General features: G+C 42.0%; 2 protein-coding genes across 2 annotated transcripts in view; one reads left to right on the plus strand and one right to left on the minus strand.

Annotated features, from left to right (window-relative positions):
• Positions 1 to 14,265, plus strand: part of LOC109621537 (proteoglycan Cow) — a 626,835-nt gene that overhangs the window by 254,803 nt on the left and 357,767 nt on the right. The gene's annotated exons all lie outside the window — the stretch shown is intronic.
• LOC115267142 (uncharacterized) lies at positions 181 to 1,713 on the minus strand. Its single transcript, XM_029873981.2, has 3 exons — positions 1,507 to 1,713; positions 531 to 1,446; positions 181 to 458 (listed from the first exon to the last, which is right to left on the minus strand). Exons 1-3 carry the CDS (start codon positions 1,669 to 1,671, stop codon positions 280 to 282), a joined length of 1,260 nt encoding a protein of 419 aa, XP_029729841.2. The 5' UTR covers positions 1,672 to 1,713; the 3' UTR covers positions 181 to 279.

The following is a 14,265-nucleotide window of genomic DNA, read 5'->3' on the forward strand; positions in this document are numbered from 1 at the left end:
GCAAGTATAGTAAAAAAATGGAAAGTTCAAATATTACGTAAGGGTTGATATTTGACAATATGCGTAGACCAATTTGTTCACCATTTCTGGTCCTCTATCACTCCTTAAAAAGTTTGCACTCATGAACCTAACACCCTGTATAGAATTAAGAAGAAGGGAATAACTAAAAGAAACAAGATATTCAGAATAGTTGAACATATCAATAATTTTCCATCAGTTTGTTGTATCAACGGATCTAATGAAACATTAAATATTGGTTTAGAATGCAGAATACAATCATCACAAATCCAAATGCTCCTTTGCCTTCATCCTCAACTGCCGCTCCTTTGCTTCTAGTGCTCGTAGCTTGTCCTTCGGAGAAAAATAATTGGCCAACAGAATTGGAACGTTGCTATCCTTTGATAGAATCATCATCACAAAAGGACGATTAAATATTACCGCCTTTCCAGTGGATTGTCCTGAAATAAAATCATAAATTGCCACCCGTCGATAGCTGCTCTGTGAAACAATCGAATTCGTTAATAAATTACCTTTAGAATCAGCGGGTGCATCACTTCCAACGAACCGCAGAATGCATTTCATTAGGAAATTCTTGACGGCATACAGATCGTCTTTGCCCTCGACCAGCTTGACCGAAGGCTTGGAGAAAAGGGAACTGAACACTTCAAACACTTCCGTCACGTAGGCATCTTCCTGGGAATTGTATTCAATGGTCACCATTGGCACAGTCAGAGCCACATCCTGCTTTTGTGGTGCGGTCAATCCCTTTTCAATTTGTCTAATTGAAGCTATACTTAATTGGTCATTGAATTTCTTGATGGAAGATGCTTCATCGGGCATAATCAACCACAACTTGACTCCGGAGAGGTTATCGGTGACCATTTCCACCACCTCCACCTTCAAGTCGTCCAATTTTGCATGCCTCGTAGAAATGCTTCCTTCCAGAAATTTCACGTCTTCTCCTAGAAATGCCTTTACATCTGGAGATGTTTTCAGCTGCATATTCCATTCAATCGAAAGAGCCCCCGCCACAAATGCTGCCGTCTCGTTGTTTAAGTAGTAATCATGCACCAAGTCATCCGTACCATTGATTGGAGTATTTCTAATCCAGGTATTGACCTCGTTGCAGAAGGTCTGCTTATCGGCAAAATTGGTTGCAAATGGTTTCAGGCTTTTCGCTTCTAGCGATGACCTGATTTTACCAATAGATTTATCGTAGTATAATCTTGTTTCCACAAGATTTCTCTGTACTCCTACGGGCAGGGCATACTTATTCGCAAACGCTTCAAATTCGGACATTTTTTCAGCACTTGCTTCCTGCGGAATGCCAACCAGCGAATGAAGATCAAACTTGGCAGATGCATCCATTTCCCCGTACATGGACATGAAAACCCGGAAGATTAGAAGAGGGGCCACGACCAGATTTTGCCCTTCGACGAATCGTTTCTGTCGAAATGCAAACGTGTGATAAACATTTGTCCCCATCGGATAAATTGAACGACCTACCGTATAGAACTTCATGATGAACTGTGTCATTACTTCGTCAACGTTGATTTCCTGTTCGGAAATTGCCCCATTTTCCATAACCACCGTGGTTTGTTGTTCACTGTAGTTCATCAGAAAAACCACTTGCGCTATGAAGAATACCAGACAGAGCCCCGTTGAGCACATGTTTGCGGATGGTTGGTAGAGACGATACTGATTGGTCTAAGCTTCCAATCGTCGACGAATACCAAGTATCTCTATGTTTGTTCAAGCTGTTTTGCTTTGATTGATTGATCTGCACTCATCATCGATATGATCAAATAATTATATTGTAAATACGATAATGTCAGACAACTGAATTAAATCAAACTAAACAAGACATGGAACAGGTTATATTATAAAACTAATGTGAAGTGTTTTTTTTACATTAACCCGTTAACGCCCAAGGTGTCTCACAATTTAAATCTTCAAAAAAATTTGTTATCAAAGGTCAAATTCCAATAAAATAAGCATGATTTGATGAAAAAAATGGAAGTCTATGGTGTAGTTCCGAAAACATTCTTCATTGTAGGTCCTCAATATCTGATAATTTTCTCGAGTTCTACTTCAGCACAACTTCTACGCTAGCGTTATATTCTGATCCGTATAGATAAAATGCAGCTCTAAACAAGTGAGAGAGATAATAACCACTCAAAAAGAATAGAAAAAGGACTTATAAATTGGGGCAGAAATAAAACCCGATAAACGCCTAAAAGTATGCAATGCATGGTTCTTGTAATTTCATGTAGGTTCGACTGCAGTGTTCAACATTTCTCTTTTTTTTTAACAAATCAAATAAAGAGAGCTCACTTATATGTGGAATAAGCAAAGGTTAAAATACTTTAGAAGTTAGATTTAACACGGATAATTATTTCAAATAAAGTAATTGAATTTTTCCTTCAGCACCCCACAAACTCTCCTCACGTACTCATCATATGTAAACTTTTCAGAAGTTTTTTTTATATTTACAAAAGAAAAATCGTGTTAAGTACTGTTCCATTAAATTTGTCTCCTTTGACAGATACGTATTTCAACCTCAACTATATGGTCGTCTTCGGTGTCTCGTATTTACAGGTATTCTACTAATACGCCCAGGTTCATCACATTCCATGTTTTGATATAAAATTTCAACCAGATATTCTCTACACGGCTTCTCCACTTATGTTTGTACTACTCCATGATTGTTTATTCGTGAACAATATGTGAATTTTATTGTGTTATTCTGGGCACTATCAAAGTTCCATCGAAAAGATAATGTAAAATCCTCGAATGAATCTCGGGAGGATATACAGAAGGAATTCTGAGAGTCATATCTGGTAGAGTTCTGAGGGAATCTCAACTGAAAGCTTGGTAGGAATCCCTGAAATAATGACAGAAGAAATCCCGGGAGGAATTGCTGTATAAATCCCGAGCGAGGATCCCGGCTTATAGAAAGAATTCCATTACGATTATCTGAATATGTTTCGACAGAACACTTTGAAAGTATACTAAAATGAATCTGTGAAGTAATTCCAGAGTAAATCCGTGAAAGAATGCTGGATAAAATTTCTGCAAGCAAATCTGGCAGAAATCCTTGAAGTTTTTTTTTATTCTTAATCACTTAACCTAATTTACAGCTCTATTGTCCATGGGGCACTACGTGAGCAATTTCAATTGACAGCTGCACTTACATTTTGTACAGCGCCTAGATTCTATTCTACTTTATCGAACTGGTTGCCTTTCTGCTGCTTTCACTTTTTCTACTTTATACCTAGTAGAATGACGAGCACAAGGATGATGATGGATGGGCGTTGTTCCTTTCCAGTCCGATTGGGGGTCCATTATGAGTAGCAAGTTCGCCGATGTCCAGGTATCCGGGTCCGTTTGAGCCATGGGGCTCAGAAGAGGGTCAGTGTCAGTTGCTCTCGGGGGAAAAGCAACTGACGAAAAATTGCAAGTGCCGGGGCTGGGAATCAAACCCATGACCATCCGCATATGAAGCGAACGTGTGACCAACTACGCCACGGGCCCCGTCTATCCTTGAAGTTATTCCTGCAGAAATCCCGTAAAGAATACCTGATGTATTCCTTAGAGAGATCATGACAGGAATGCCGGCCAGAAGCTGAGCAGGCATTCCTGCAAGAACCATAGAAAATATCTCTATGATCTAGGGTTGCCTGAAAACAATCTCGGAAGAAACATATATTTTTTCATTTTTTTTTTCGGGAGGGATCCCTTAAGGAATAACAGCAGGAATCATGGAAGGAATCTTTGAAGGGATTCCAGCACAAATCCCTGAAAGAATGCAGAAAAGAATAACTAACAGAATCCTGTCAGGATTTTCCAAAACAACGCCTGCAAAAATCCCTGAACTCCGGAGCAATCCATACAGAAATCTCGGAAGCAATATCTGAAGGAATCTCGGGAACAAACCTGAGAAGATTCTCGAAAGGAATGCCTGGAGAAATCCTGGAAAGAATTCCTGAAGGTATCTCAAAAAATAACCTCAGCTCATCTAATCTCATCTCAATTCTTAACCCTATTCTCTAGCCTCTACCTTGCTGTCTTCTTTGCCCTCTATTCCAACCCTCTATCCTACGCTCTATCATAACCTAGAACCCTACCATCTACCCCACCTTCTAAACTATCCTCTACTATAACCACTGCCTTATCATTTACCGTACCCTCTAGTCTATATTGTGCTTAATCGTACCGTCTACCTTTTTTTTCCTCCCCTGTTGGGGAATTTAAGCCACTGCGTCCAATAAGCTGAACTTTTGTGGCATAGACCGTCTACCGTCTACCTTACTCTCTACCCTAACATTTTTTCTACCCTCAAACCTACTCTTCATTCTACCCTTCTCCCTACCGTCTACCTTATCCTCTACCCTAACCATCTACTCCACTCCCTATACTCTATCATTCACCCAAACCCTCTGTCCGTCTGCTCCACCTTTTATCCTACCCGCTACCCTACCATCTACCCTCTAGATACGCATATTGCATGGTATTATAGCTCAAACCACCATTCCGTGGCCACTAACTTAGGTATGGTCCGCCATCTTGGGTTTCAAAATGGCGTCGGATATTCATTTTCGAGTTCTACTCATGAAGCCCGATCGATAGATACCCATATTGCATGGTTTCAGAGCTCAAACTTTCATTCTGTGGTCGCCATCTTGGATATGGCCCGCCATCTTGGATTTCTAAACAAGTCAAATATCGTTTTTTGACTTCTACTCATAAAGCCCGATCGATAGATACCCATATTGCATGGTATCATAGCTCAAACTACCATTCCATGGGCGCCATCTTGGATATGGTCCGCCATCTTTGATTTCGAAATAGGCTCAAATATCGATTTTGACTCCTACTCATGAAGCCCGATCGATAGATACCCATATTGCATGGTTTCAAAGCTCAAACTCTCATTCTGTGGCCGCCATCTTGGATATGGCCCGCCATCTTGGATTTCTAAACAAGTCAAATATCGTTTTTCGACTTCTACTCATAAAGCCCGATCGATAGATACCCATATTGCACAGTATCATAGCTCAAACTACCACTCTGTGGCCGCCATCTTGGATATGGTCCGCCATCTTGGATTTCAAAATGGCGTAAAATATCGATTTTTGACTTCTACTCATCAAGCCCGATCGATCGATACCCATATTTCATGGTATAATAGCTCAAACTCTCATTCTGTGGCCGCCATCTTGGATATGGGCCGCCATCTTGAATTTTAAATATCGTCAAATATCGATTTTTGACTAATAGCAATCGATTGTTAAGTAGCCATGATTTCAGCTAAATGAGTAATACATTGCAAATTCCTGAAAAATTAAGGCAAAACTAACTTTTTTCTAACAAAATAAAATTTTACACTCATCTCTAGACATCTACGGACCAGATGACGTAAGAAGTTTAAGATCATTACGACGCTTAAGAGTTCCTAGTATGGAATTACAATGTAGTAGTCGAATGATCAATCTCAGCCCGCTGATCAATTTGACCCCGGTTTACGGTACTACTACAGTAGTCATGAACACCCCACCTCCCCCCCCCCCCCACCCCCACAGGTGGCCAATACACCAATTCTCGTCGATTCGCTGTCAAGCACACTAGTAGGATTGAGTCCCGTGGTCATCGATGGAGACTTCAACGCCTGGGCGGTTGAGTGGGGTAGCCGCTCGACTAACGCAATAAACTGCCCAAGTAACAATAAATGCTGAACAGTGAGAGTATTAGCTGAACATTGGCTGGTTAATGGTGTCAATGGCTGAACACTGAGCAGCTGAATATTGGTCTGACGCATTGCTCGTTCAACTTCGTTAATAAGCAATACATTGATGGCTGAATATCAAGTTGAATAGAACATGGTTCCCCAAACTGTGGGTCGCGATCCTAGGGGGATCGCTGGCCTTCATCCAGGGGACTAAAATATTAACGCGCACTGAAACGACAAAAACTAGCAATAACCAATATCTAACAGAAATAATATTCAAAACAAAATCAAAGTCTTTAACAACAGAGAAGATGTTCCTTCTTTTGATCATCTGCACAAAAAACTATTGTAAAATATCCATAGAATTTCCAGTTATTCAACAAAAACCTGAATTTTTATTGCTTCACTCATACAAAGTGTTAGGCGATTTTGATCAAGTTTATTGCTAATTTCTATTTTTTAATTGAGCAATAATACATATAGCTGACCATCCAGGGGGTCGCGAGGGACATTCAAATATTTTACTCTAACAAACAACAAATGAGGGAATTTATATGGTAGGGCTCGAAAAGTACGTCTGCTGGCAAAAGGTGGTCGCGCACCTAAAAGTTTGGGAACCTATGAAATAGAATGTTATTATCTGTGTTATCTGTGAAGTTCAACGTATGTTATTGATAATTCAGACACAATAAGTAATGCTTTCGTTTCCGAGGGTATGTATACAATTGTGTGTGGTGTAAGTGCTAAGGTTAGTGACTATACATTAGGGGGTCCGAGTTCAATTCCCACTTTTCCCATTGATTAATTTATACATTCCCAAATATCTCTTCTGGAAATGGTAAACAGTAGGCCCACAAGTGTTTTTTTTTAATAACAATAAATACATTTGATTCATTACTGAAAAGAACATGTAGGGCCTCAAATCAGCTAAAAGTTTAAAAAAAATCACCAAAATTAGATGTTTAGGAGCTAAATGAGGTATTGTATCTCTTGTGCTCAGCTTTTGTTCAAATTAAGCCCAGGTAACACACTTGGCACAGAAGAGTCACGCCGGGCAGGTTCTTGTTGCGCAGAAGTTATTATGACATACTTCTAACAAATAAATACTTACTTGCTAGAAGTGAGTCACAGTTACTTCTGCGAAACAAAAACCTGCGCCACCGTGACTGGCTGTGACAAATGTTTTCTTGGGAGCATGTTATCCTTAAACTGGTTGGAAACACGTTTGTACAGCATCAAATTGTTACCCAGATGGGCTTTACTCAATGCTAGGCTGAACGTGGATGCCACGAACGTAAACGACCAAAAAAACTACAGTAGGAATGGTGTAGAGTCCATCATTGATGTGACCTTCTAGAGAGGGTACACGCACAGTTACCATCTTGCAATTCGATACAGGGTGGAATATGGAGAAAGACTGCCAGCCGAAGGTTATCGATAGTCATCGGGGCAGGGTAGTCTCGCGCTTCGATAAGCCGGCATTTGTTCATGGAGGGTACCACCGACGATCTGTAAAGCGACGATCTAGTCAGAACCCTGAGCCACAATACCGAGGCGATCCCTATCCAGGAATGGACGCAATCCGGTACACTGGTGGTGTCCAGAAATCGCAGAACTCCGCGCATCCTGCCTCACAGCTTGGATCGATACACGACCATGGGCCCCCGAATGCTATTCTGATAGTAGCCATCAAGACGACCATTGAGGCTAACCCTGATATGTTCAGGATGGCTATATAGATATTCCTAGACAGAGGCAAAGTTCCGGAGAGGTGGAAAAGGCAAAGATAGATTCTACTGTCCAAATACGGAAAGCCACCAGGCGAACCCTTCGACGTACAGACTTATCTGCCTTCTGGACACCGCAGGAAATCTGTTGAAGCGGATCATTCTTTCGTGGCTGATTGTATATACCGAGAAACCAAATGACTATGTGCTCTCCGATAACCAGTTTGGCTTCCGAGAGGGTCGATCGACGGTACACGCTATTAGGGCAGTAAACGGCCGAGAATGCGCTCAAGAGGAAGCAAAGAGGAATCCACCATTGCGTGGTCATCACGCTGGACGTGCATCGAGTGCACCATACAACCACCTAGGAGTCCCGGATAGCTTAAACCGGATACAAGAGAGCTAATTCCAGAATAGGGTGCCAATCTATGACGCCGAGGAAGGCGCAAGGAGCTACAGCATCACCGCGGGGCTACCTCAGGGGTCCATCTTGGGTCCGGTACTATGGCACGCAGCGTATGACGGTGTGTTGAGGCTACACTTTCCACCGGGCGTAAACATGGGCGTAAAGCTGGCCGGCTTTTGCCAATGATGTATTTTTTTCCTCCCCTGTTGGAGAAATTTAGCCACTGCGTCCAATAAGACGCCGATGATATTAACCTCGTGGTAAAAATACGGCGAGTGGATAGAGGAATTGGAATTGGGTAGCGGTACATGCTATTGGCATAGTGGGGGACTGGATGAGGTCGAGACAGTTGGTAAACAACCGCAAGTTTGAACAACAGGCAGTGGTCACCACAGGCGGGTGTACGATCAACTCCAAGCACTCACTGAAGCAATTGAAGGTCATGATCGACGATAAGCTGACATTCGGAAGCCACGTGGAATATGCCTGCAAAAGGGCAAGCATGGCGATAATGACATTGTCAAAGATAATGCCAAATAGCTCGGCAAAAGTTTGGAGTAAGTGTAAGCTGCTCACGGCTACGTATGGCACCGCTGCATGGTCGAATGCGCTATAGTGGTCAACCGAAACGTGAAGCGACTAGAAAGTATTCACAGGTCAGCGTATACCGCACGATCTCGAAAGACGCGGTGGGTGTGCTAGTGGGCATAATGCCCATACCACAAGTGGTGGCAGTGCATGAAGAGTTCTTAGTGCAACGTGGCATAAGAGGCGCGAAGCAGATCACCAGAACATCGTCTATGCTGAAGTGACAAAAGAAATGGGATTGCTCCAGCAAGGGTAGATGAACACACAGACTCATACCGAGCGTGTCCAAGTGGACGAGGAAGCCCTACGTCGTGGTGAATTTTTACTTGACACAGTTTCTGTCAGGTCATGGGTGCTTTAGGTGGTATCTGCACTGATTCGGACATGCAGGCTCCCCCGCATGTCCGGAATGCGCAGACTGCGACGAGACCGTGGAGCATGTGCTCTTTGAATGCCCACACTTCGTGGAGCAAAGGTCGAGTATGCAGGAGATATGCGGTAGAGATATCACTCCGGAAAGCAACAAGGATGTGAACGGAGGAGGACAAGTGGGGTTTCGTTAACTCCACGGTTCCTCGAATCGTACTTGAATTACTGTAAAAATGGCGAGCCGAACAACAGCTAGTTGAGTTGGCTCCACTTCTTCATCCAGGAGCTTGAGTTCAACGGGAAGTCTAAGTACTAGCCAGGACCCGAGCCTCCGGAGGAGAGTAAACAACTTAAGGCGGTAGCCAGTTGAACGCTTTTCATTAGAGTGTACTCATGTACGAAGTCAAACCCCCCCCCCCCCCCTTCCTTCTCGAAGTCATCCCTAACGGGGTTACCACGAAGGTAAGGAAGAGGTTTAAGTGTCGACCCCACACAACCCGAGGAACCACCTCTTGGGTATATGTAATAGCAAATTTCCTCTTTCTATAAAAAGAAAGAGATCAGCACTGCACACGGATGACACTTCTCCGAATTCATAGAGGTCCGAACCGTGGCGCTTGAAGTCTTGAAGTAGCGATGCCAGACAAGGGCGAGCTCAATGTGGCTCATTTTGAGAACTGTTGGAGTACGATCAATAACGCAGAATAAGTAAACGACACCGATGGAACGATTGGTTCGACGATGAGTATAGATAGATTTTGGAAGAGAAGAAAGCAGCGAGAGCGGCCATGCTGTAGCACGGGAGTCGGAATGATATAGGAATGCGGGAGCAGAAGACCCGCCTCTTCTTGGCGAAAAAGTGGCGTCTGGGAGTCTGCGTGAGGCAAATTCTCCAATAATGCCGCGAATACTAGGTCCTAATGCACTACCTGTTCATCGACCACAAGGTGGCGTACGACAGGCTCGACCGTAGAGAGTCATGGACGAGAACGACTTCTTCGGAAAGCTCACTAGACTGATCCAAGCGGCGATGGACGGTGTTAAAAAAACTGCATAAGGGTTTCGGCGATCTGTATATGTAGTTCGTTCGAATCTCGGCGGGGACTACGAAAAGGTGATGAACTGTCATTACGCTGATAAGACCGGTAGTTATCTACGGGCTCGAGACTTGGACTATGTTTGAGGAGGCATGTAAGCCCTCGAAGTGTTCGAGCGTCGGGTGCTTAGAATCATCTTTGGCGGTGTGCAGAAGAACGGCGTGTGGCTGTGAAAGATGAACCACGAGCTCGATGCACTCTACGACGAACCTACCAAGTGGATGGTGGCAAAAGAAGGAAGGATACAATGAGCAGGGCATGAAATGAGAATGCTGGACAACAACCCTGCAAAACTAGTATTTGCAAGAGATCTGGAAGGCACAAAGGGACAAAAGCGTAGCCAGCTTTTCGGTCAGGGGGGGCAAGCACCCTTAGAAATGTGTACCTATTAGCTTTTATAACTAAACGTAATATGATGAAATAGAATATGTATAATAACATTTTATTCCAAAAGTATTATTTAACCCTTCAGCAGTCACGCTGTTGTATTTTGTACAATACGTTAGAAAAAACTCGACTGATACACTACTACATACATCAACGTAGTGCTAGTAGCGGTGACCAATTTCTGGAAGGTTGAGAATTATTATTCACTCGTGCATTATTTTGCTCCTAATTTTTTTTTTTGGGAATGTCTACAATACATTAATAAGAAATTAAAGCTGAACTCTATTGGAAATTACGAACTCTTTTGAGGACTACCCTAGAGTTTCTTGGTTCCTGTATGAGTCCTTTTAAAATTATCTTCCAATGTTCGCTGAAGGGATTCCTCCAGAAATTCTTGAAATAATTTAAAAAAATCATCAGGTCTTCCTAGAGAAGTTCTTGGGTACGTACCTGAAAAGATGATTGAAGAATTAATGAAATTTTCGAAGGAACCTCTGAATGAATTTTAGAAGAGAACCTGAGAGGAATTTCTGATGAAAAAATTTGAGGGATTCCTGGAGCAATCCCTGGAAATATTTCCGAAGCAATCCCTAGAAGATTGGATAAATCCCTAAAGAAACACCTGGATGAATCCCTGGAGCAATTCCTGCAGGAATGCCTGGAGGAAGCCCTGCAGAATCCCTGGAGGAATTCCCGGAGGGATCCCTGGAAGAATTTCTGGACTACCTGGAGGACTTTTTGTATAAATTATGCAAGGAATACTTAAAGAAATATCTGAAGACATCTCATGAGGAAATCCTAGAAAAAATTCTGGCGAAATTCCTGGAGGAAGTCTGAAAGAAATCCGTTGGATAGAATTCTGGAGAAATTCCTGGAGGAATTCTCAAAAGAATCCCTAGAAAAAAATCAGAAGAAATCTCTTGAGGAATTCCTGAAGGAAATTTTAGAGAAATTTCAGACGGAATTGCTGAAGAAATCTTTGAAGCAATTCCTGGGAAAATTTGGAACGCCTGCAGAAACTTCTAAACAAATTCCTGGCGTAATTCCTAGAAGATTTCTTGGATGTGGCCCAGCACGAATTAAGATATTTCTTGGATGAAAAAAATCCCGGAGGAATTCGTGAAGAAATCTCGAGAGAAATTCTAGGAGGAACCGCTGGAGGAATTCCTAAAAAAAATCCCTTGAGAAATTCCAGGAGGAATTCCTAGAAGAACACTTGGAGGAATTTCTAGAGGATCATATGAAGCCGCAGTTCCCAAACTCTGTTTTCGCGGCGCACCAGCCATTTGCAGGCTCGCTAAAACGAGAAGAAAAAGCGTGCTTGCGATAGGTTGGGGCGCCGCGAAAACCGAATTTGGGAAGCTCTGCTCTGGACGAATCTCTGACAATAGCCCTGGAGAAATTCGTGGAGAAACCCCTGGAAGAATCCCTAAAGCAATTCATGGACGAATCTCTGGAGGAATGTCTTTAGGAATCCCTGAAAATTATATTCCTGGAGAGTTTCCTGGGAGAATCTCTGAAAAAATCATAGAGCATTTCCTGAAGAAATTCCTGGAGGAATTGCTGACATAGTTTCTGGAGAATGTCCAAAAGCGATTCCTGGAGGAATTCTTGAAGAAATTCTTAGGGCATTTTCTGAAGGAATTCCTGGAAAAGTTCCTGGAAAAATTCCTGGAAAAATTCTTGGATAAAATCCTGAAGGAATGCCTTGAAAGGGCCAGTGGGAATTGCTGGAGAAACCTCTAGCGGAATTGTTGAAAGAATTACTGGAAGAATTTCTAGAGTAATTTCCAGAGGAATTATGGAAGATTTCTATTTCTGTTGTTTTTCAATTTCTGAAAAAAAAATCCTTGAGAAATTCCTGGAGGAATTTCTAGCCGTATTTATGGAGGAATTCCTGGAGAAATCCTCGAAGGAATTCCTGAAGGAATCTCTAAGGGAATCCTTGAAGAAATTTGTGGAGAAATTCCTGGATAAAATCCTGGATGAATGCCTGGGGGAACTCCTAGAGGCATTCCTGTGGGACTCGCAAGAGGAAGCCATGATTAAATTCCTGGACGAAATTCCTGGAGAAATTGCTGACAAAATTTCTAAAGAATGTCTAGGAGCAATTCCTAGAGGAATTGCTGGAGGAGTTCTTGAAGAAATTCTTGGGGTTTTCCTGGAGGAGTTCCTATTGGGAATTGCTGGAGGAATCCTTGAATTAATTCTTGGAGGAATCTCCAGAGAAACTTTATGAGAAATTTCTGGAAAACCCCTGAAAAATTCCAGGACGAATTTCTAGATAAATTCCTGGAGGAATCTTCAAAGGAATTTTTGAAGGAATCCCTGGGTGCATCCTTGAAGAAATTTGTGGAGAAATCTCAGGAAAAATCCTTGAAGAATTTTTAGCGAAATTCCTAAAGGAATCCCTGAAACAGTTACTGAAGAAAAATCTGGAAGAATTCTTGGAGAAATTCCTGGATGAATTGCTGACATAGTTTATGATGGAATTCCTTAATTAATTCCTGGTTATATTTCTGGAGAAATCCCTCAAGAAATTCCTGGAGGAATTCCTCGAGGAGACCCTGGAGAAATTCCTGGATGGAATGCTGGAGGAATGCCTGCATGAATTTCTGGAGGTATCCCAGGAAGAATTCCTGAAGCAATCCCAGGAGAAATTCCTAAAGAAGTCCGTTTTTTTTTTTGAGGATTCCCTGAAGTAATTCCTGGAGAAATCTTTGGATGAATTCCTGTAGGAGTCTCCGAAAAATATCCCTTGAAGATTTGCTGGATAAATTTCTGTAGGAATTTCTACTGGAATTCTTGGAAGAATCCCGGAAGCAAATACTGGAGGAATGCCTGGAGGAAGTCATGAAGGAATACATTGAGGAAACCCTGGAGGATCTTGTGGGAATTCTTGGAAGGATCCCTGGAAGATATATTAGAAGAGTGCCTGTAGGAATGACTAAAGAAATCTCCAGAGGAACTCCTGGAGTAATGTCTAGAGGAATTTCTGGTGGAATTTTTGAGATTCCTCCAAAAATGAATTCCTAGAGGAATTTTTAGAGAAATCCCTGCACGAATTCCCAGAGAAATCCCCGGAAAACTGCCAGGGGAATTCCTGAAGAAATTAGTGGATGTATCTCAAGGAATTCGTAAAGGAATACCAGGAATAATTCCTGAAGAAACTGTAGATGGAATTCTTTGAGAAATTCTAGAGGAATCCTTAGGACAGTTTCTGAAAAAAAAACTCCAGAAGTAATCCCGGAAACAATTTCAAGAGGAATTCCTACGGAAATCGCTAAACTGAATTAAGTTCTGAAGGAGTTCCTTTAAGAAGGAACAAGAAGGAATTCCTAAATGAATTCTAAGAAGAGTTCCTGGGAGGATCTTTGGAGAAATTTTTAAAATAAGTTGTTCCAGAAAGAAAAACAGAAGCAATTGCAGATCGAATCTTTGGAGAAATCCTGAAAGAATTTTAAGAAGAGTTCGTGGGGGAACTCTTTGAGGAATCCGTGTAGCAGTTCCTGAAGAAACCCCAGGAGGAATCCCGGAAGCAATTCCTAGAGGCATTTCTAAGGAAATCCATAAACAGTCCCTGGAGGAAGTACTGGATTAAATTCTGGAGGAATTCTAAGAGGAACTCCTGAAAAAATTCTAAATAGTGTTCCTGGAGGAATCCTTCCAGGATTTTTTAAAATAATCTCTGGAGGTGTTCCTGGAAGAAACACAGACGAAATTTCCGGGTAAATGCATGGAGGAATTCCTGAAGGAAAACTTGGAGAAATTCCTGAAGAAATCCCATGAGAAATCCCGGAAGCAATCCCATGAGGAAAAATATGAAGGAATCCATGTCTGCAATATTTTTTTGTCGAATTATTGTTGGAACCTTTGCATGAACTCCCAAAAGAATGTTTTGAACAATGTTTTAAGGAACTCCTGGATTAATTTTTAGCTAATCTCTGATGAACTTTCCTGTAA

This window comes from Aedes albopictus, chromosome 1 (genome assembly GCF_035046485.1).
Source record: "Aedes albopictus strain Foshan chromosome 1, AalbF5, whole genome shotgun sequence".
Classification (NCBI taxonomy): Eukaryota; Metazoa; Arthropoda; class Insecta; order Diptera; family Culicidae; genus Aedes; species Aedes albopictus.

What these genes read in the sequence shown, in the direction of transcription:
- LOC115267142 (XM_029873981.2), bottom strand. Translation starts at nt 1,671, where the DNA reads ATGTGCTCAACGGGGCTCTGTCTGGTATTCTTCATAGCGCAAGTGGTT. An exon ending in TCATCATGAAGTTCTATACG is followed by an intron (nt 1,447 to 1,506) that starts GTAGGTCGTTCA and finishes GCATTTCGACAG; the next exon opens with AAACGATTCGTCGAAGGGCA. An exon ending in TGCACCCGCTGATTCTAAAG is followed by an intron (nt 459 to 530) that starts GTAATTTATTAA and finishes ATTTTATTTCAG; the next exon opens with GACAATCCACTGGAAAGGCG.